The 20,005-nt window shown below is 39.4% G+C and overlaps 2 protein-coding genes across 3 annotated transcripts in view; both read left to right on the top strand.

The window, feature by feature from the left end:
* The first annotated feature begins 301 nt into the window (after window positions 1-301).
* Window positions 302-14,136, top strand: tbcelb (tubulin folding cofactor E-like b). Its single transcript, XM_056744816.1, has 9 exons — window positions 302-435; window positions 3,736-3,880; window positions 4,130-4,294; window positions 4,740-4,879; window positions 5,860-6,041; window positions 6,162-6,418; window positions 6,901-7,027; window positions 7,175-7,291; window positions 12,736-14,136. Exons 3-9 carry the CDS (start codon window positions 4,156-4,158, stop codon window positions 13,058-13,060), a joined length of 1,287 nt encoding a protein of 428 aa, XP_056600794.1. The 5' UTR covers window positions 302-435; window positions 3,736-3,880; window positions 4,130-4,155; the 3' UTR covers window positions 13,061-14,136.
* Window positions 7,716-20,005, top strand: part of tecta (tectorin alpha) — a 32,417-nt gene continuing 20,127 nt past the window's right edge. For both annotated transcript variants that reach the window (XR_008906390.1, XM_056744814.1), the window contains exon 1: window positions 7,716-7,747. The gene's annotated coding sequence lies outside the window, so the exon portion shown is untranslated. The remainder of the gene's footprint in view (window positions 7,748-20,005) is intronic.

Here is a 20,005-nt window from a genome sequence, read left to right as displayed (position 1 = left end):
AATTACGAAAAAAATTGCGCCCACACCAAACTGTAGAAGTTGTCGCTCTCGCGATAGTTTGATGGCATTCGCCAATCAGACTGCGCAGCGCCGCAGGTCAGTCAGGTGTGTTTATTCCTATTTTGCAATATAATAACAAATGTTTGTCTTTCGAAACAATAATGTAATTTTTGTTAAATGTATATTATAATACACAAAGAACGTTGATATACATGACATGTTGTGTGCATCTATGCCGTGTAAAACAAATAACAACATGATTCGCGTTTCTGATGTTGTGCTGCCACCTTGTGCACTGGAGCTAACGTTACAGTCTGCAAAACAACAACACCGCATCGCCAATAGGAAGTAACAACGCTAGAGCTTCGTGTTCAAATACAGTCAACGGAACAACAACAAAAACAAGCAGAGCGATTTGCTGAACCTTTGTCATCGGTAAGCGGATTAAACAACATTGAATAAATTGTCACAAAATGCATGCATTTCGCTTTATTGCACCGGTTGATGTTGGGAGATGAGGTTTGTTTTAAATCAAACAATAGTCATTCTCGTCATCTCTGTATTTTAATTTTTTTTATGTCAAAAAATATAATTTACCTCAGTAAACACGCTCGCGACATTCATCGCGAGACATTTTGATTTTACATGCAGGTTGCAAAGGTTTAATGTGAAATTAAAATGCGGTTTGGTGCCGCCGTATGTTGTTTCTTGATTAGATAAATAAATAAATTAACTGAAAGCGTTTATGTGATCCGTGTCATCGTCATACTCTTGCGTTTCGGGACGTGACTGTACAAGGGACATTACGCCTTTGGCTCTATATTTAGTATATCATGAAGGTATACAGTGACGATTTAAGGACATGATATTATAGTTTTTTTGCCTTCATTTTATTTAGGAATACATAAATTTCATGACTCTCTTTTACAACACGAGTTCCGTTGAGAATTTGTGTTTGTATTTAACTTAAATACCTCAAACGATTTCGTCATAATCTCATCGAACGCGATTTCAAAACAAACGCGTCGTCATGGCAGCGCTGCGTTTTTAAACTCAACAACGTGTCAGTGGTGCAGCTGTTGACTGCGTGTGCTTGACTCCTGACCCGAGGCTTATTTTAACATCAAGTCGAGTCATGTTAGAAACTTTTATGGGCAGGACGACAAATTGGCGTTTTTATTTTCACACTTTGCTTATGTTGGAAACATGTTGTTTTAAAAGTTCTCGGCCCCACCCACTAGGAGAAATGTCAAAATCTTCCGGACAAAATATCCGGTCAGACAAGGTTTTGGAAGAAGATCAATCTTGCTTTTGATGTGAAGCTTGTGTGGTGTATTTTGAGTGGACTTCATAGAGGGTTGTGACAGCTATCTGCTCTGCTTTCATTCACTTTTAGATCACAACTCCACTCACTCATCTCAGGAGGTCATTCTGTCAGCAGTAAAGATCTATTTACTCTTGCAGTTTGTCCTTCAAAGACAATAGATCACACATTAAACTGTAGGTGACAAGAGTCCAGAGGGGCTTTATTTGCTGTTAGGGAGAGGTTGGAGTAAAACGTCAGCAAAATGTATTTATTTAACAAAATTATTTGGGAGAAGACGAATCTAAATTGCATTTAGTATGCAAAGAAATGCTTAGAAAAACAAACACTCACAGGAAGTAAACCATACGCAGTGTTGGGAAAGTTACTTTGAAAAAGTAATTCATTACTAATTACAAATCTAATAGTGTAATTAGATTACTGTTCAAATTACTCTTTCCAAGAATTATTTAATTACTTACTACTAATTACTTTCTATATCCCAAATCGATCTTTATACGTTAAGTGATTCAAGGATAGACATGAAACGACTCTTAATTCATTCAAATAAATAATGAAAAATTACATAAAGTACTCTTATTAACTGACTAAAGTATTACAAATGTGAGAAAGATGCATTAATGCATACATTTTAAAGTTAGACTTTGAATTTTGATGTCAATTCCAGTATTGGGTACATTACACACAGTATTTAGTTCAATAACATCCAAAAAATAATCCCTTACTTTACTTTTTAAAGGAAAAGTAAATACATTTTAGTAACTAGTTACACCCAACACTGACCATACGGTTATTAGTATATTGCTGTTTCTATTTTGTTTTTAACATCAGTTATCCTCCCGGTCCTAGGTCTCTAAAAGCGTTTCTTTTGTTATGTATTATTTTTAGTGAAATTAAAAATTAAGTTACAATTTCAATTTTTTCATGTGCCCTCATAATCCTTAGTTAAATTCTCAAAATGCATTTCCCCCCTCTAGTGACAATCCATTTTAAATGAGGTATGTTAGATGACTTGGGTGGAGCATCCGTTAAATTGATAGTTCATCCAAAAATGAAAATTCTGTCATCATTTACTCACTTTCATGTAATTTCATGCCTGTATAAATTACTTTGTTCCTATGAACACAAAGAAAGATATTTGTTAGAATGTTAGTCCTTTTCAGTTCCGTGACATCATGGACTACCATAGTAGTAAGAATGAAATGGTAGTCAATGGTACACAAAAACTCTTTGTTTTCTTTTGTGTTTAGCAGAACAAAAAAATACAATTATTTTCCCTATTATAGTAGTGAATTATGTTCAAGAACTGAAAATCGCTAACATTCTTCCAAATATCTTTCTGTGTGTTCATTGGAACAAAGACATGTATACTGGTTTGAAATAACCTGAGGGTGAGTTAATGATGCAGATTTAAATTTTTTGGATGAACTATCCCTTTAAAGGGAAAGTACACCTAAACACTCAAACCCATATAATGGGTTCTACTGCGTTTCTAATGTCTTTGTCATGACGCGTCATGCCGTTCGCGTCCTGTATAGACACATTGTAAGAGTTCCTAAAGCACATAATCCAACAAAAATTGCTCCTGTGACATATGGACGTCTTGTGAAGCGAATTGACCGTTATTTTTCAATAAACTGAATGTCATTTTTAATAATATTACCAGTACTGTACAGTCTCTGGCAGACACCCTGATCGGGATCTTCTTCTTGTAGTATTTGGTGGTGGATGGCATACCTGCTTCTGGTGTGTTTAGCGTCACCTGCAGACAGGGAGTGTTGAGCGACCTTCGCAGAAATTACGTATGCACGGTGTCAAACGCGGGAGCAATCTAGAGGTGAGGTTGCGAATTGCAACTGAAGGCTCACTCCAAACCTCCAATTCGATGCACTACGGCGGCTCTCACAGGACAAAGATGTTGTTGCGTTCACACTTCTTTGCTGAAGGAGATAATGTATATACCAAACGTGTTCTGTGGAGCAGTTTGTCTCTAGTGCTACTGTAGAAACCACATGGCAAATTCCACAAAAGGTGACCTGCAGTTTTTGTAGATAGAAATAAAAACCTAACGCTTCGTTATGAAAGGTCTTAATCCACCTCTGAAGACATGCAATTATATTGCATTTCTGTCAGTAGATTCTTCTAAATATTACACACAGCACCTTTTATTTTGTCCATTGTGCTTCCTTGAATGGCAGCATATGGTAGTCGAACAGTGTTTTTGGATCTAATTTCAAGAGCAGACCTTTCGATACCAATGCTAGTGTTACTTCATTTGTCTAGACATCATAAAAGGATAGAAGAATGATTGTTTGTGACCACAAGCATTGCATATGACACATGCGGTCAGTTTATCCTCCTTTCTTGCTTGCTATTTCATCCTCGGTTTTGTTGCTATTTTCATGTCAAAGGTCATGAGGCACCCCCAACCCTGACCCACAAGGTCCATTTTTGAATGCGGTACTTCCATAGGCATCGGAGAATTGGGAACCAGAGAGAAGGCCCTCCATCCATGAGCTTCTATTTGACCTTGAGATCCAACAGGAGACCTCCTATGTAAGCTCTTCAGCACGTTACATTGTTTACCAGAAATACATCATGGTGCTTTTATTATGTTAACACAGGTGGAGTTGTCAGGGTCAGCTGCATACAAGCTTACATTTGTCTGTTCACCTTTTAGCTGGTTAGATTTCTTATCTTTCATACAATTCCACACAATAGGCATAACCTTTCCCCTGATTATTTGACCAAAACTCGCTTGTTTCACCAGGTTTCCATGTTTTGACTCTTTTTGTGTTTGTTCAGCTGAAGGTGTGAGCGTGGGAGGTGAGATGGATTCAGATGAGAGAGGAGGACGAACTTTGGTGCAGGTGATCAGTGAGAAGTACAGCCCTGACAATTTCCCATACTGCCGTGGGTCAGGGGTTGGAGTAGTGATCCGGTCGAGTCCTCAGGGTTCACCTGTCAAAGGTGAGTGGTATTCCTGCCTGGCATTGGATTGAAAGCTGATCTGCGGTCTATTGTAGTGGTAATAATACGGGCTTGACATGTAGAACTGTTTTGTGTTCTGCAAATCAAGTTAATCTCTGTTAACAACATCAGTGACCTGTTGGTGATTGCTGCGGAAAAGTTCAACTAGTCCCTTTGTAAAAATAATCATGCAAAAAAATAAACCTGTCCTCATTTTCTAACCCTCGTATTTCTCCAAATAAAGTCATTTTTGTAAAATGACAGAATTTATACTTTAGGGTGAACTATCTCTTATACTTAAGCATGTTATATAAAACCCAGATTTTGTAAGCCAGAAACACATATTGTAATGCCACTGTACATATGATATGTGTAGATAATTTCTAGATATGCATTACATTTATAATTATATTTATCCTCACTTATCTCTATCCGTGTGTGTCAGATCGTCTTAATCTGCCCAGAATTCTGGTCCTGGATGGTTGTGGAATCACGCAGGCTGGAGATGAGGAGGAGGTAGCCGCCTTCTGTTCTCACGTGGTTGAGCTGGACCTCTCTCACAACCAGCTGAACGACTGGGGAGAGGTGAGAAAAATTGATTGTGAATTACTTCAAAATAACATTCCAGTATTTAACTGTGTAACTCTAACATTAAAAAAAGAAAATGAAGTAGATAGTAGATTAGGGCTGCAAAATAAATTGCGATTAACACAAAATACAGCATAAATCAACCTGTCTAGAGCGATTATGAGACCGTACTGTCTGCGATTATGTTTAGTGCTCTGTTTGTCTGTGAAACTGTGATCAGTAGGAAATGCTGCTTGAGTGTTTTTTTAACATGCATTTGAAAAAGCAACACACGTCAAACATCGACATTATAAATATACTCTTTGTAATGAAAATACCTGAAGGGCGTAAAGAATAACAATAAAATGTGCCGTTTATTTTCGATTCATCATGCAGCTCTATAGTAGATCAGGTCTGTTTCCAACCTCAACTATAGAAAAATGGTCTGTTATAATTAACGTATCATCGCTCGTATCTCCAAAACTACAACACAGCATTTAAGTTGTTCCAAACCTGTATACATTTCTATGTTTGGTTGAACACAAAGAAAGACATTTGGAATAATGTTAGCAACTGGTATATCTGGTTTATCATTGACTACCATTAGATATTTTGAAGATACAGTTCTGGGGCACCTTTGACTACCATTTTAATGTTTTCTACTATGGTAATCAACTGTACCCTTAGAATTCTCAGTTGCTAACATTTTTGCAATACCTTTCAGAAATAAATGTATACATGTTTGGGACAACTTGAGGTTGAGTTATTCATTACAGAATTTCATTTTTGGGTGAACTGTCCCTTTAAACACTATCAATGATGACAGGCTACTTTTAATACTTTTTATTGGTTAAATATTTGCAAATGACAAACTTGAAGGGTGACGAATAGTAATGATTTATTCAAAAAAGATGAAAAATGGAGCTACAGGGTTTGACAGTGAAAGTATTGTAGCTTAGTCAGTATGATAATTCTATGATTATTCTCTGCTTCTCTAGATATGTAAGATCCTGTCTAATATCCCTAACCTGGACTTTCTCAATCTGAGTATGAATCCACTGAGAGGGTCGTATCTGGAAGCTGGAGCAGCTGAAGTGTTCTCAGGCCTCCGCCGCCTCGTCCTCACTAACACACACGTCACCTGGAACATGGTGCATACGCTTACACGAGAGACCCCAGAGTAAGTGTGTGTTCTCAAACATTTCAGTAGTCTGAATTTGTGAGTGAGTTACTATATTTAGCATCCCACACTGATTATTTTGCCATACACTAACATGAGTGTGTGTGTTTGTGTGTGTAGACTGGAGGAATTGTTTCTGTGTTTGAATGAGTTTGAGAGTGTGAGCGTATCGTCTGTACCGTGCCCATCCCTGCGGCTGCTGCATATCACAGATAACCAGCTGCAGGAGTGGGTGGAGGTCCGTAAACTCGGCCTCATGTATCCAGGCCTGGTCTCTCTCATCCTGGCTAACAATTCTCTTTCATCGATCCACGAACCTGAAGACTCCCCCCAGAGACTCTTTCCTAACCTGCGCAGCATCAACCTGCACAACACAGGTGCCTGAACGCCACCACCTGCTGTAGATCAGCAAACACACTCTCCTAACACCGACACACACACAAATGTCTGTGTTGTTGCAATGTTAACCTTTACATGTCATGTGTTAAATGAGCACAGTGTGTGTTTAGTTTTGGCAGCAGTCACTGCAATTGAGCAAATACTGACATCTAGTGTAAAATGAGTAGAGTTCTGCTCTAGATGTCGGCCCCTGTGAGGCGACCAGCCTTATGTAGAGTGAAACAAACGTATTTTACTTGTTTATTCTTTTTTTTTAATTCTCAGTCTTTATTTTGCAGCCCTGATGCTTTATTTAAAAACAAAGTGTATTAAATGTCTAAAAATAGAAACATACATTCTTTGCAGATTTGCTTATTTTTTGGCTGGGATAAAGACAATGGGTTGTACATGTTATGTACTTTCCTGAATAATATTTCGTACACAGTAAAAAATGATTAGCTGTTGTTGTCTTATTTTTAAGGTCTGGCTCGCTGGGAAGACATCTTGAAACTGAATTTCTTCCCAAAGCTTCAGGAGGTCAGAGTTCAGGGAATACCTCTACTACAGCCATACACAGACCATGAAAGACGCTTCCTCACGATCGCACAGTGCGTAAACACACAACAGTTAACAAAACAGCAACAAATGTTTTAAACATCAATGGTCATAAAGGATTACACATCAATGTGTGTCCCTTTCTTGCCCTCTTTCTGCACATACACACACACACAGACGTCTTTCTGTTGTTTTGGTAGGTTACCTAGCATAACTGTATTGAATGGCAGTGTCGTCACCGATGGAGAGAGAGAGGACGCAGAGCGATTTTTCGTCCGCTACTATCTGGACTGCCCTGAGGATGAGCTTCCACAGAGGTAACCTCTCCCGCAACTCCTCACACCAACTGTGCCCAAGTCTTTAGAGAAAACTTGGGCTATCATTAGATTAATTGCGATTAATTGCATACAGATGTCTGTGTGCTGTGCATGTTCATTTTGTATTTATGAAAACATACACATTCATGCATATATTAAAGAAAAATATAAAGATTTATATATAATTTAAATTATTGGTAAATAAATTAATACATGTACATATTTCCTAAATATGTGTCCATGTACTGTATGTGTTTATAAATGCAAAGTTACAGACACACACACATATATATATATATATATATATATATATACACATAAATAAAAATTATATTTAACTCAATTCAAGGTCTTTAAAGTCATCTGTACTTTGTTACAATCATTTTGTAAAAGAGCAACACATCTATCTTTCTTGTAATTTCAGTTACATCCTTTCGCAGTCAGTAGACATTAAAGGTTAGTTTCATTTGGATCTCATAGTCAACATTTTTCTCCCAGTATCGCTTGTTTTGGGATGAAAGGTCAATTTTCTGGTTAATACAACTCAACTTCACTGTTTTGGATGGACCAGGTAATAGAATCTTTAGGACGTCAGTGCCCAGCCCCTTTTTCCGGATAATCAGGAATACTTCCTTTAACTATCCTTCACTCGCCTGCTAGCAAAATATCCCGGCGAGAATCCGCTACTTTCTAGTGTAGTTTCCTTTTTCTTGTTTTTAGTCTACCGTCTCTAGTTATACAAATGTTATAAAAATGATTGTAGTCTTTAGGTGGACATTTTTAGGTTTTTAGGGCAAATTTTGATGGGTCTTCGTAGACAATAGACACTTAAAATGGATCACCCACGTTCTGTATCCCGCCTCATTCCACTTAATCTGGGAGATTGTACGGAGAGTTTTTCAGTGGTTACGGCAGGCTCCAGCCTCCAGCAGGGGAGTCTAACCTTTGGGAGACAATGTGTCCACTCTCTTTCTCCTCAAAGACGCCTTTGTACCAGAATACTCCAATCAGAAAATCGATACACGAGGTGGCAGCTTTATTCGCTCTTCCCCCCCTTATGCTCCCTTGCTTGTCTCTCCTGCCCCGTTTCATTTAGGGGGATTGGGTTTGCGGGAGTTTCTTTTTTTAAAGGAATGGAACGACGTACCAGACTTTCTGTTTCATCCATTGAGTGATGCAGATGCTGTGTTTTTCGTTCTGGAATGGCTCACATAGGCCTGGTGTATTGATGAGGTTGTGTAAACAGTGCCACAGGAATTTCCATTATTGCGATTGTTGTGAAACCGGAGGTCAGGTGGAAATGAGTCTTTCAGCAAGTGTTCTCTTGTGTCTTATGTCTAATAGTTGTGTAAAATAAAACTCCCATTGTCTGAAATATGAACAGGTGATTCATTTTATAGGATTTTTTTTTCATTAGAAATGTATCCAAAGGATCATCAGTTAATGAACTGGACGTCTCATGTTCGCCTCACCGACTCAATAATGGGGTCACAATAGTTTACAGCTCCCATGAGAGAAACTAAATTCAGATTCATTTTCTGTCCGTTTCACACAAAGTTATCGAATAACCTTAAAAATGAGTACAAAGTGCACAAATTTAAAGTGATAGTTTATCCCAAAAAGGAAATTCTGTCATCATTTGCTCACCCTCAAGTTGTTCCAAACCTGTACACATTTTGTTGTTCTGCCGAACACGAAGGAATGTTTTTAACCAAACAGATCTTGAGCTCTATATCAGAACAAAGCCATTTAAACAGGTTTGTAACAACTTGAGTGATGAAAGAATTTCATTTTGCACGACCTACCCCTTCGAGCATATAACTTGAAAATGTTGCATTTATTGACTCACTGACCCTGCTTATTCTGTCCACATTCCCATCAGCCCTCTCTCCCCTGTCTCTTTTCTCTTGCGAAAACGCTGCTTTCCCAGAGGGATGAGGTTGAGATGAGAGTTGGCACTGGAGGGTAAAGGGCAGGTGGTGAGGTATACTGGAGATTTGGGTTAAGGTTGGCCCCTTTTTGAACCCAGGTTGCTCTCGCTCCCTCCTGGGCAGAGATCAGAGCTTAGGCTATGTTACCAACTCTGTGATAACCCTCTGAAAGAGGGCAAAGATCTAGGGAACAGAGACAGAGATGGACAGAAAGGAATAATGCCTACCTGACCTCAAACACACCTTTTAACTCAATACATGAGACTGAAACCCTGCTTCTGTAAAGTAATGAATAGGACAACTTGAGAAACTTTTAAAGTGACATTTTGTAATCTTAGTTACATTTATGGTTGCTTGGTGATAAACTTAAAGCAGAAGTAAGCATGGCAGAGTTATCTTAATAAAGCTGATGTGATATAGAGATTTAGGAAGAGTAATTCTTACCCCGTAGTGCTTTATTGCTCACATCGATTTTATAAATGATACCTAGGGTTTAAATGAAGCCTGCACAACTTAATGATATGATATAATTCAATTCTAAATCGTTTTGTCACCCTTATGTGATTTAAAACCTGTATATGACTCTTTCTTCTGTAGAACACAAAAGAAGATACTTTGAGAAATGTCTCAGTGAAGTTAATACAATGGAAGAAAATGTGGGTCAGGGTTTTTTGGTGACCAATTCTCTTCAAAATATCTTTTGTGTTCTGCAGGGAGGTTTGTAATGAAATGAATGAATTTACATTTCTCTGATATGAACACTGAAAGTGTTATTTAAAGAGTCCATCTATCAAAAGGCTTCAAATGTTTTAGTTTAGTTCAGCAGTGTAAATGAATCAATCCCCCCAATGTCGGAACAGTTGCCTGGACAACTTGGGAATTTTCCGTAAACTCTCTGTGAATGAAGCTATAGTGTGTGTAAGTAGGAGAATGGCAGTATAGCACTATACAGCCTTTAGCCTTTGAGAAACATAAACCTGAGCTGTGTCCATGGTACGCTGATCCTCCCGCGAGGAGCTGGAAATTCAGGAGGGAGGTGAAACATAAATGGATGAGAGGAGAAGAGTGTGAACGTTGTTAAAGAGAGTTTTGGTCTTGCTGTCTTTGAGTAACTATAGCATTGAACATTGCTAACATACTTAATGTGGGTTAATACTTAATACTTAACTTGAAGGGCACCATACGTAAGAGTGCATCACTGCTCATATAGTGCGCCTTAAGACTAAGAACAATAATAGATTGTGTAATTTAAGAAGATAAGTGGATCCAGCCTCTTTAACATCCACCGTGATGGACGTCTGTGGCATAGATGTCAAGAGTTGCTGTAATAACTACAGTAAATGATAAAAACGCCATGGAAGAGGTTGACGACTTAAAATTGTATTTAAAAAATGTATCCTACTTGAATTTACATCTACAGTTATTCATTTGACAGACGCTTTTATCCAAAGTGACTTACAAGTAGGAGAGCATATAAACATTTTGTCAGGCCATGCTACATGGAGGATTAAAGCAGGAGTAAGCAAGGGAGAGAATGAACAACAATATTTTGTTGACTGTCAATAGACTGACATAGAAGTAAAGTAGTAGTTTACCAAAATATTGACTCAACTTCATGCCATTCTGAATGTATATGACTTCCGGTCTTCAGCTAAACACAAGCAAATTATTTATTTGTTTAAATATTATATTATTTCAATATTTCACACTGATTTGTTCCTATGAATGCACTACACAGCCGCAGACAAAAGTAGGAGACCGTTTCATTTGTTAGTTTTTCTGAATTTACTATTTATTGGTATGTTTTTTGGTAAAATTACATTTTTTGTTTTATTCTGTGGACTACTAACAATATTTCTCCCACATTTCAGGGTGTGTTCATACATGACATGTTTGGTTCGATTAAAATAACTGGAGTGCGTTTTATTTGCGTAAGTGTGAACGCTGCCACCCAAACCCTGGTGCACAGCAAACAAGCTTTCAAAAGAATTCTGGCAAGGTTCGATTGAAATATGAACACAAAGGCATCCAACCGAACCAAAAACAGGAAGTGATAACAATATAGGACCCGGAAATTAAGTGATTTGGTCATATAAAAGGAGTGTTTATTAGATATGTGCTTGCGCATGTAACGGAGGAATGCCTCGTGCCCTTTTGACTGCTTTAAACACTTGCTTAAAAATCTTTAGGTTCGCTATTAAAATTCCAGTCTGAACACTAAGCGAACCAGGACTTAATTTTTATTCCGCACCGAAAGAACCGAACAACAAATATGAACGCATCCTCAAATAAATATATTTTTCTATTTCCATGTATTTTCAGAAGATGAAAACTGGATGATGTACTTCAGACCTCAAATACTGCAAAGAAAACAAGTTCATATTCACTTTAAAGCAATATAAAAGTAACATTTCTAAGTATAATATTTTTTAATGTGATAACCTGGATTTTGATCAAAGTTTTCATGTGTCTTGTCATGCTGTATGACCGTCTGTCATATAGTTAATATTAAATGGTTTCAAGTGTGTGCATTGTGAACAAAGCTTTTGAGTTCAGTTTCACGTTTGGTTCATTTAGGGTGACTGCCACCAAACATTTCCTTTGTATGAAACTATTCACACAGTACACACAGGTATTTCGTTGGGTCAGATGAAGTTTTTCTTATGTTAAGTTGTAGTTACACCTCATATCACATTATCTACATTCACTGCTATCTAAAATTGAAGCTAATGGCGATTGTATCTTGGTTCAGATTATCTACCTGAAAACCGAGCGTGTTTTGTTTTTTCTGACAACGACCGCAGTATCTACAGTACCCTCGCTGTACGTGGCTCTACCGTGAACCTGTTGCACCGCACTATGCTGACCGTCCGGACCCATCCCAGAGAGAGGCACTTTCGGAGGAATCCGAGGCAGCTATGTTATCGCGACGGCGAACACCGTTCGCCTTCATTTAAGGAGCTTAGCCACACTAAATGAGACCCTTGAGTGAGACTGTTCTTTCGCTCAGACAGAGTGGCACTTTGTATAGAAGGGGCTGTATTCCCATGGCGAAGGCAGGGAGCCACAGGCACCTACCCAGGCTCATTCTCGGCATTGTGGGTAGACTGTTCTGGACGGACTGGGGAAATTACTTTGATTGGCTGTGTCGGTTACTGTAGCCCTCTTAAGCTAAAAGACTTTTGTGTGGAGATTTTATTTAATTGTACCTGCCGATCTCCTCTTATCTTTCCCACAATCCTTCGGCAAGACGGGATGGGAGGTAGGGTGAAACGGCCGGCGGTGAGAACTTTCTCACGGTTCAAAAACTCACTGTGCTCTCAAACAGCTATGCAAACGCACAACCGGGTCAGAAATACACAAGCTCTGTGTTACCTGCCTCTATGCGGCTGTTATAACTTAGCATTCCATCTCAAATATTGGAGAATGATTGAATAAAAGTAAAAGCGCCATGTGAACAGACACAGTTATGTTGACAAGTCCCGTTTCAGGCATTCTCTATGATTTTTTCAGGTACCAAACTTTGCTAGCACGCTACGGTCGCCTGGCCCCGCTCGCGGAGGTGGACCTGCGTCCTCTCAGCAGCGTCCAGGTGGATTTGCGTTGCGGGGATCACACAGACCCTCTGGACCTCAGACTGGACCAGACAGTGGCCGACCTAAAGAAGCAGTTGAAAGCCGTGGTTCAGCTTCCTCCGAACAAGATGCGCGTGTACTACATCGACCGACAGCTCGGCTATGCATTAGAGCCCCAGGAGCTGAAATACGGAGGTAGAGCACTTCATTCCTACAGCATACGGGATGGAGATGAGATCTTGGTGGTGCCGAAGATGCAGTGACGGAACAACTGTTAGGAAAACAACAGCCAGTTGAGATGTTTCTCCATAGAGAGAGAAGGAGAGACAACATGAACACTGTCTAATAACACTGTGCAGTAGTGTTGTGGTTCATAACAGAGGGAAACGGATTTAAGAAGCTGATCAGGTTTTCGAGCATCTACAGTTGTGTTTGACAAGGTGCCAGTCCGCGAAATGAGACGTCTAGATGAAAACCTTTTCAGGTTAATAGGTGTGAATGTTACAAAATGGTGTGGACTTTTAAAAACGTTTTTCTGTTTTCCTTTTTATTCACAATGTTTGTTTAGTTTTTGCCTGTTTATGAGACTGCTTCTCAGGAATTACCCGCAATGCCATACAGTCTCTGATCTTTTTTTGGCAATTAGAAAATAAAAAATATCAACACCAAAGGTCACACATGCTATATAAAAATATAAGCATAGTATAGTCTCACAAAAAGTCACATTTTTTCCACCTTTTTGGCCCATGTTTGCAAATTTAGGTAGGTATTCCCAGGCTTGAGTGTTTTATCAATAAACCATACATGCTATATGTACAGCTTTAAGCTCACAACCCTGCTGTCTAGAGTCCTGAAATAATTCTTTTAAAAACCCTTAACAATGGACATCTTGTAGATAAATAGCCATCAGAGGGATTGCGAATTATACGAAAGAGGAGTAAACGGAGAACAGGCACTGTATTCGTTCTCTATGTGATCTGGATGGCGGGCTGGCACAAGGGATTGTGGGATTGACAGCAAAGTGGAAAGAGTGTTAAAAAATTGGGGAAAACAAATGAAAACTTGTCGCAGCCATTTATTGTGAGTTAATGACATCCATCCTCTTAATGAAAATGAAGTCATAATTTATTCACCTTCCTGTCGAAGATTCTATTGAATTCATTGATTTAATGTCATTGAATTTATAATTTATTCAGATTTTAAGAGGTTTGCATGGATTTATTGTGACCAAATATGTGCATTTTGGACATACAAAAATAAAGTTTTTCTGATATATAATCATGCATATGATGAGTGTTAACCTTGTATTTAAAACAATCATAAATCACACTTGACCTCTTTTGCTGTGTTTTTAATCAGCAGACCGCCAGCTTTCAAAGCTATGTGGTGTTACAACAGTTAAAGGAACGGCTCACCCAAAAAATATTCTGTCATCATTTACTCACCCTCAATAATACATTCTTTTCTATGTTGAACACGGAGAAAGATATTTGGAAGAATGTTTGTAACCAAACAGTTCTTGGCCACCAATGACTACCATTGTAGGAAAAATCCTTAATACATTTCTTTGTGCTGTTGAACATGATGTTAAAGATATTTTAAAGAATGAAGGAAAGCAAACAGTTCCGGGGCACTTTTTACTACCATTGTCATTTTTCCTACTATGGTAGTCAATGGTGTCCAAGAAATGTTTGGTTTCAATTATTCTTCCAAATATCTTTCTCTGTTGTCATCAAAACAAAGAATTTTATGCAGATTTGGAACAACTCAAGGGTGAGTAAATGAAGACAGAATTTATATTTTTGGGAGGAATGTCCTTTTGAACCACACAGTCAGCTGTAAAGATGGTCCGTGCCTTTAGGATAAAGCTGCAGCTGTGAGGTATTAAAGTGGTATGGTTGCAAGAATTAAGAGAGGGCCTATAGAAAGTGAAGGAAGACCAGCCACAGAGATACTTCCTCTCTGCATGAATAGCAACAACTCAAGCCTTCAAAGGACAGCCATACATGTGTTTTGACATCAAACTTAGTAGGATAGTTCGCCCAGGAATAAAAATTCACCCTCATGTCGTTCAAATCCTGTATATAATTTTTTCCTTTAAGAATAAGAAGACTTTAAGAATGGTCTCAGTAGTTTTGTGTCCTTACAATGGAAGTCAAAGGGGGCCTGTGCTGTTTGTTTACTAACGTTCTTCAAAATGTCTTCTTTTGTGTTCTGCTGAAGAAAGTCCCACAGGTTTAGAGTGACATGAGGGAATAAACTAATTTGGGGTGAAGTATCCCTTTAAACTATACCCTACTCAGCAAAATCCAGTCTATATGTTACAGGAGTTGGATTACTGGGGCTTGTCCTGTTCATTCCCATAGCGTTTCCCAACAGAATGGCTCCAATGTCGGAGTCTCTGATATAGTATAGACTTCATCTCTAGTTACCAAAGTGTCCCTATGCAACCCTATCCCTCAGAAGGGTGTTAACAAGAAGCTCAGAAACCATTAGGGGTTCAGATTAGCTGAAGAGTTATATATATTACCCCTACCGATAGAAGATGAGCCCACATGGATATTGTTTTCAGACATTGAGACAGCTTTATTGTTATTGTCTTATCACCTGCGCAGTTTGAATCCAGCTTCTTCAATTTGAGTCTATGGTCCCATCACTGTGTCAATTGTTTCCTATCACTGAAAATTGAGCTTGATCTTCATGTTTTGTCCAAATCCTATATCTATACCATATTTTTGTTATTTATTTGCCTCCTCTGATAATCAGAGATCCTCATAATGCTTGCCAATGTCCTCATTTGGATAATAATCCTGACCAATTCAACGCCCCAGTAGGCCGCATTGCATGCGCTCTGATCCACAAACTATAGTCTGTTCTCCATTCTTTTATCCATGCCTGTGTCTCTACAAGTTTCTCATTGCTCATATTCTGTTCTCATTGTGTTCTGGCTGTGGTGATGTCACTTGATCCTCTCTGTTCTGCTCCCAATGGACGTCTGGCCTCTAACGCCAAAATGTTGTTAACAGCGCAGGTGCTGACGTATTTACTTTGTTATTGCTCTGGTGTCTGTAGGGTGGGTTTAATAGTGTAAAAAGGTCCGTTGGCTTGTGCTACGAGTACTAATTCTGTGTCAATGATTATGTGAATGCTGACATAGGATATAGTTGTGAAGGTGTGCGATGTGTTATTTTAACAAATTCTATCATGCTCCTGTGTTGTTCTGTGGATGTTTTATTGAAACATGTTAATAATAAAACGCTGGCAGTGTTAACATGAAATCGATCGATCGTTTCCTCAATCTATGTAAGTTTATTGTTACATAACGTGTTTGGATTTTGCAGGATTTGATGGTATATGTTCCATCTTACACAAGCAGATGATTATGCAGATATCATGCTCTCATTTTTGTACAATCAAAAGATTTATGATTCCTTCGCTTTTGACATTAAGTAATTTAAAGTATACTTTAAAGTGTACTCTTTCAAAACTATTTAATCCTAATTGGCCAACTTTTTAGTTTTTAAAAGTAATAGTAAACTTTGAGCACACAACTAGTTTACAATTATATTTTCATTTTGTACTGCAACTGTACAGTATAAAAATACTAAAAATAGATACACTAGTAATAGTACTAATACTACTATACTAATAATACAACTAAGTGTATTACAATTCAGTTTTTGAAATACACTCAAGTATACTTAGGATTTAACATCACACTTATAGATGTAGGTTATTTTTGCACTTTTAAGTATACTATAATGTTCCCTTTTGAAGTATTAATGTTGGTACATGCAATATACTTTAAAGTTGAATCAGGTTCCATGCATAGGTTGTAAAATGATGTGAAAATATTTAATAGGCTACTTAATCAAAAGAGAAGATACAATTACAAGCAAGTATACTTAAAAATAGTCCAATATACTTTTAAATATATACCCATCAAAAGATTTAGTACAGGTTTACTGTGTCATTTTAAGTGTATGAAGAGTACATAAAAGTAGACTGAACGTATACTTTCCAATTTTGAGTTTAAAAGAAGTATACTAACAGCACACTTGAAAAAAAATCTTTTAAGTAACACTCACCAGAGATAAGCCACTATATAACCTCACCAAAAGCCTTGACATAAATTCTAAAGGGAGTCCAACCACATGTTTCCTGCCTCCTGGATAACTGCCACAGTTTGGCTGATAAAAAAAGATGTCTAATTGGTTCTGGAGGCTTTGAGGGTGCTGGTGTGTCACACCTGCAGGTGAAAGCTTCACACGTGCCAAATCACTGTCACACAAACACCATTGTCCAACCAGACTTTCATTCTTTGAGAGGCCTTTCTATTGGACAGCATAGCTTTCCAGAGTTCACCAGTGAATCGGCAACACCTAGAGCTGTGCCAGTTTGAGGGAAGAGTGACAGAAGGGGTTACTAGGGCATAAAAGCAGGGCTGGGCTACAAAGGTAAGGTCACACAGGGAGCTGCTAAGGGATTTGGTGTTTTGGATAGGTGAGGGTTTTAAGTAGGTTTTTATAATCGCCTTACTCTGTAGCTAGAGCAAAAAGAGCTGGCTGGGTAGCTGGTAGGATGATCTACCCTGTGCACCACGAAGCAACGAGAGCTGAAGGAGACTCATTGTGTGGCCAGGAGGGGGAGATGTTTTCTGGGAAGATTTTAGTTACCTTTGGGGGGCCTGACATTGTTGAGGAAAGGAGAGAAAATGAGGGCAAAACAACTGCTTGGGTTTGCTTAAAAAATTAAGATATTGGATGACCCAGCCAGGTTCTTGTCCAGGACCTTTCCTGTTTTCAGAGACAGGCCTGGTGGAGCTAGCGGCACGACACTGCTGCGTAAGCGTTCCCGTCTTTGCTCGAGTCCTTTCCCACAGAAACGGTTCGATGACTCCAAAGGTCCCCGTTGTACCCGTTGACATTATGGTAATTTGGTCAGCCCGATTCAGATCTGCCAGGTTTAGTTGGCAGGTGGTTGATGGGGCTGACAGTTTGTGATTACGTTTTATCAGACACTTGACTCCTACGCCCAGACAGTGGAGGTAGCGCTTATCGTAAAGTGCATAGCGGTCTCTTGTTCTTTGTGAGACTGAAACTAGTTCTAAGGATTCAGGATTATCTCGGCTAGGCTGACCTATTCCACAATCACAACATTTCTGTTTCTGAGTCGAGATTAATAGATTTACGGACAAAATAAAAGACCCAGAATGATAAGACCTATTAGCAGCTCATTACATCGTAAGAAGGGGACGTAGGTGAGAAGATAAAGATTGTTGTCTCCCTCCTGTCCTTACTTCTTTGTTCTGCTCATGTTTTATCTGGACATTCCGGCACAAGATGATTCAACTGTCCAACAGACCGTCTGGGACCACATTGCGCTCTTTGTCAAATTCTCAGCGTCCTTGTTTGGTTAAAAGTATGGGTTGCATTAACACAACAAAGCAACAAGGTGTAAAAGAACCCTCCGCTGGGACCCCCTGCATTGGTCACAGGGAATCTGGGGTCTGCGTCCGTCCAGTCGGCTTTCACACATCCTGCCCACCTCCGGTATCTAGTTTCGTCCACTGTCCTCCTAGAAACAATGCGAAGTCTGACTCGGATCTCTCTCCCATCTCCTTCCCAGACCCTATCATCGCGGATGCACCAATGATTTACCTCCTTTTTAGTTATCTCAGCACCACATCTATGGAAATGAGCCCCATTTGGAGACCAAACCAGGGTTGAGTGAGCCGTTGCAAATGAGGTTGTCTTTAATTAGTGGAGGTAGCCCAGTTAGACTGGAGGGGGAGCACTGATTCGCTCATGCACTCTTGAGTCACACACACAGAGTGTCAGAGCTGATTCATGGTAATGTGGCAACCTAAGATCTTCTCTCTCTTTTTAAACAAATAAAGCAATGTTTTTCTGCCGTGTTTCACTTTTGTAAATAAATGCCCCTAGGGAGGGCCAAAGAAGCCCTGGAGATATGCAGTGGACTGTGCACTAGCTAAAGAGTGGGCTGCTGTCTAGGGAATTGGGGTTCATTCCAAAGGCCTGACATTTTCTCCAGAAATCCTCTTTGTGCCTATGGGTCTAGTTTCAATATTTCCCTTTGCTTGCATAGCGAACGCCACCCTTCACTGGTCCACGGCTCAACTCCCCCCCTCACATTTCTCTCATCCACTCTTCTTTTTCGTAAGTCTCAGCCCCTCTCTTCATCCCCACCCTCCCTCCTTCCTTTTCCCTCTCCTGTCCTCCCCCTTTCCCCAAAAACTGATCTCAGATTAAGTTTAACACTATACCCGGTGCAAAAGGTACCGCCTGCCTCTGATGCGTCTCCCTCCAGTAGAGCCGTGCAGGGAACCCAGGCACTCACTCCTCCTCAGTTCGCTCATTCTGGGATAACTTTCTCCAGACTTTTGCTCTTTGAAATCAACCATACCCTGAGGCACGCATCGGGCCGTGTTCTCCATTCTTGTCATTGGCGGTAGTCCGGTGGAATTGGACCAGTGTTCTCTGTGAGTGGAGGATTTAGAAGGGTTCTGAACATTCTCCCCCTCCCTTTTCTGCATCCGAGAGCAGAGCCCCTCCGCTCTTGAGACTGCATTGATGGTACCCACTTGGATGTGACTTAGAGGCTGATGCACAGGTGACGTGCTGAACTTCCGTCCTCTGAAGGCAGGTGAGTGCTGATTTCTCTTCACCATTTTCTTCTTGTGTTGTTTTCATGTCTTCTTTCCTCATTCTCTCCTTGTATTTTTCTCACAAGTGATGTTCAGCTGCTCTCTGGCTATTTAACACCCACCTTCTCTCTCTCTGTTTCGGAAAACACTTTGAACAAATGTAAATGATAGGTTTTAACAGGCAATTGGTTACAAGTTATTTTGATAACATCATTGGTATTAATGTCAGTTGTCGGATGGGCAGCTCGTTGAGATCAGTTTCTAAGAGGTTAGCCAGATGAACTCTGCCAGTCTATCTAATGTTATGTGGACGGCAATGGATTTGCCCTTTTGGCATCACACACCGTATCTCATGGTTCACTTGGGAATCCCACCAAATGGCAGTTTTGTCCATGCTGTGGTTTCATGACGAAAGATGTTAAACAGCATGTTATCCGAACACATAGGCTTTCCTTAGGAGACTAAATTTCAGTTATTTTGGCCGTTGGATATTTAGGCAATGAGAACCAGTGATGCACCTATCAGAATCAAATTCTTATTC

This window comes from Triplophysa dalaica, chromosome 4, assembly GCF_015846415.1.
Source record: "Triplophysa dalaica isolate WHDGS20190420 chromosome 4, ASM1584641v1, whole genome shotgun sequence".
NCBI lineage: Eukaryota > Metazoa > Chordata > Actinopteri > Cypriniformes > Nemacheilidae > Triplophysa > Triplophysa dalaica.
Note: the sequence above shows the minus strand (reverse complement) of the source record. Positions and strands in the feature narration are given on the sequence as shown.

Excerpts from the sequence above, each read along its gene's own strand:
- tbcelb (XM_056744816.1), top strand. The coding sequence starts at position 4,156 with ATGGATTCAGATGAGAGAGGAGGACGAACTTTGGTGCAGGTGATCAGT. Across the intron at positions 6,042-6,161 it reads CTTACACGAGAGACCCCAGA|ACTGGAGGAATTGTTTCTGT; the intron begins GTAAGTGTGTGT and ends TTGTGTGTGTAG. Across the intron at positions 7,028-7,174 it reads CGCTTCCTCACGATCGCACA|GTTACCTAGCATAACTGTAT; the intron begins GTGCGTAAACAC and ends TTGTTTTGGTAG.